The sequence below is a fragment of the Pseudomyrmex gracilis genome, unplaced genomic scaffold (assembly GCF_002006095.1).
Source record: "Pseudomyrmex gracilis isolate BER0280 unplaced genomic scaffold, ASM200609v1 scaffold_90, whole genome shotgun sequence".
NCBI lineage: Eukaryota > Metazoa > Arthropoda > Insecta > Hymenoptera > Formicidae > Pseudomyrmex > Pseudomyrmex gracilis.
This window is the reverse complement of record NW_018020674.1, coordinates 509,353-510,410: the sequence shown is the minus strand read 5'-3', so window position 1 is coordinate 510,410 and position 1,058 is coordinate 509,353. Positions and strand designations below refer to the sequence as shown.

Genomic DNA, 1,058 nt, shown 5'->3' with positions numbered 1-1,058 from the left:
TTTTTTTTTTTTTTTTTTCACCCGGTTAGTGCGCCTTTGTTATTATGTGATGTCGATCGTCGTCGCTCGCCTCGACGTCACCCTCGACGCCCTTCTCGCCTTCCTCGGGATGTTGAGGATTGCCCTCTTCGGTATCGACGCTGCTCGTCGGCGTTACCTGCTCGATGGTACCGCCGGCGCCTGCGTTGTTGACCCCGCCCGATGTTACGCTCGTCGTTGTCGTCGTCGTCGTCGCCGTCGTCGTCGCCGTCGTCGTCATCGTCATCATCATCATCGTCGTCGTCGTCGTCGTCGTCGTCTCGTTGCTCTTCTCGTATCCCAGATTGCTCAAGAGGCTCTTGTTAATTGGCTCCGGCGAGGCCTCGGATTCCTCGCTGCTAGGTGAACCGGGAGACAAGACTATCACCTGCGCGAACAGAAAAATGGACCCACCACGTCAAGGTGCGTCGGTTAGTCGATGCTCTCGACAATTCACTCTCGGTGGTTGGAGATCTCGGCACACACGAAATTACTGATCAGACACGCGCTTTGGACAGAAAAACTTTTTTTTTTTTTTTTTTTAATTTCGCTAACGTAACGGCTCCTTGGAACGATCTGGTAACAAGAGCTAAGCCACATCTTCTCCCTTCGCTTCTTTTTTATTTTTTATTTTGTTTTTTAGCTACTTTCTCGTTCATCTTTAATAGGAGCTTCTCCAACAACACAATTGACTAAACTCAATCGTCAGAGCCGATAGCTCAAAGTATCGAACGAATATTCCTATATACGTATTGGACACTCTCGAGTGTTAGCACCGTGCAACGCGGACCGAGAAAGACCTTCCTCGGAATTTTTCACCCCCGAACTGCGTTTTTTCTCTCTCTACTATTTATTAGAACGTTATTTTAATAATTATCCGAAATAAAAACGAGTAAAGCTGTTCTTCCCCGCGCGCGATTCGTTCTTCTTCTCTTCGGCGTATCAAAGCCGCGTATACGAAGCGTTCACAGTCCTCGTTCTCCGACTAGTACGTTTGCTCTCGACTAGAGAAAGAATCGTCGTTTTTTTTTTTTTTTTTT

General features: G+C 47.5%; 1 protein-coding gene across 8 annotated transcripts in view; it reads right to left on the bottom strand.

Moving 5' to 3' along the window:
• Nucleotides 1-6: 6 nt before the first annotated feature.
• Nucleotides 7-1,058, bottom strand: part of LOC109855484 (rho GTPase-activating protein 100F) — a 64,073-nt gene continuing 63,021 nt past the window's right edge. For 5 of the 8 annotated variants that reach the window (XM_020429783.1, XM_020429781.1, XM_020429785.1 and 2 more), the window contains one exon: nt 7-406. In XM_020429783.1, the coding sequence (XP_020285372.1) occupies nt 26-406 (381 nt within the window). In that variant the 3' untranslated portion in view covers nt 7-25. The remainder of the gene's footprint in view (nt 407-1,058) is intronic. The other 3 variants (XM_020429787.1, XM_020429788.1, XM_020429789.1) reach the window with 2 other exon arrangements.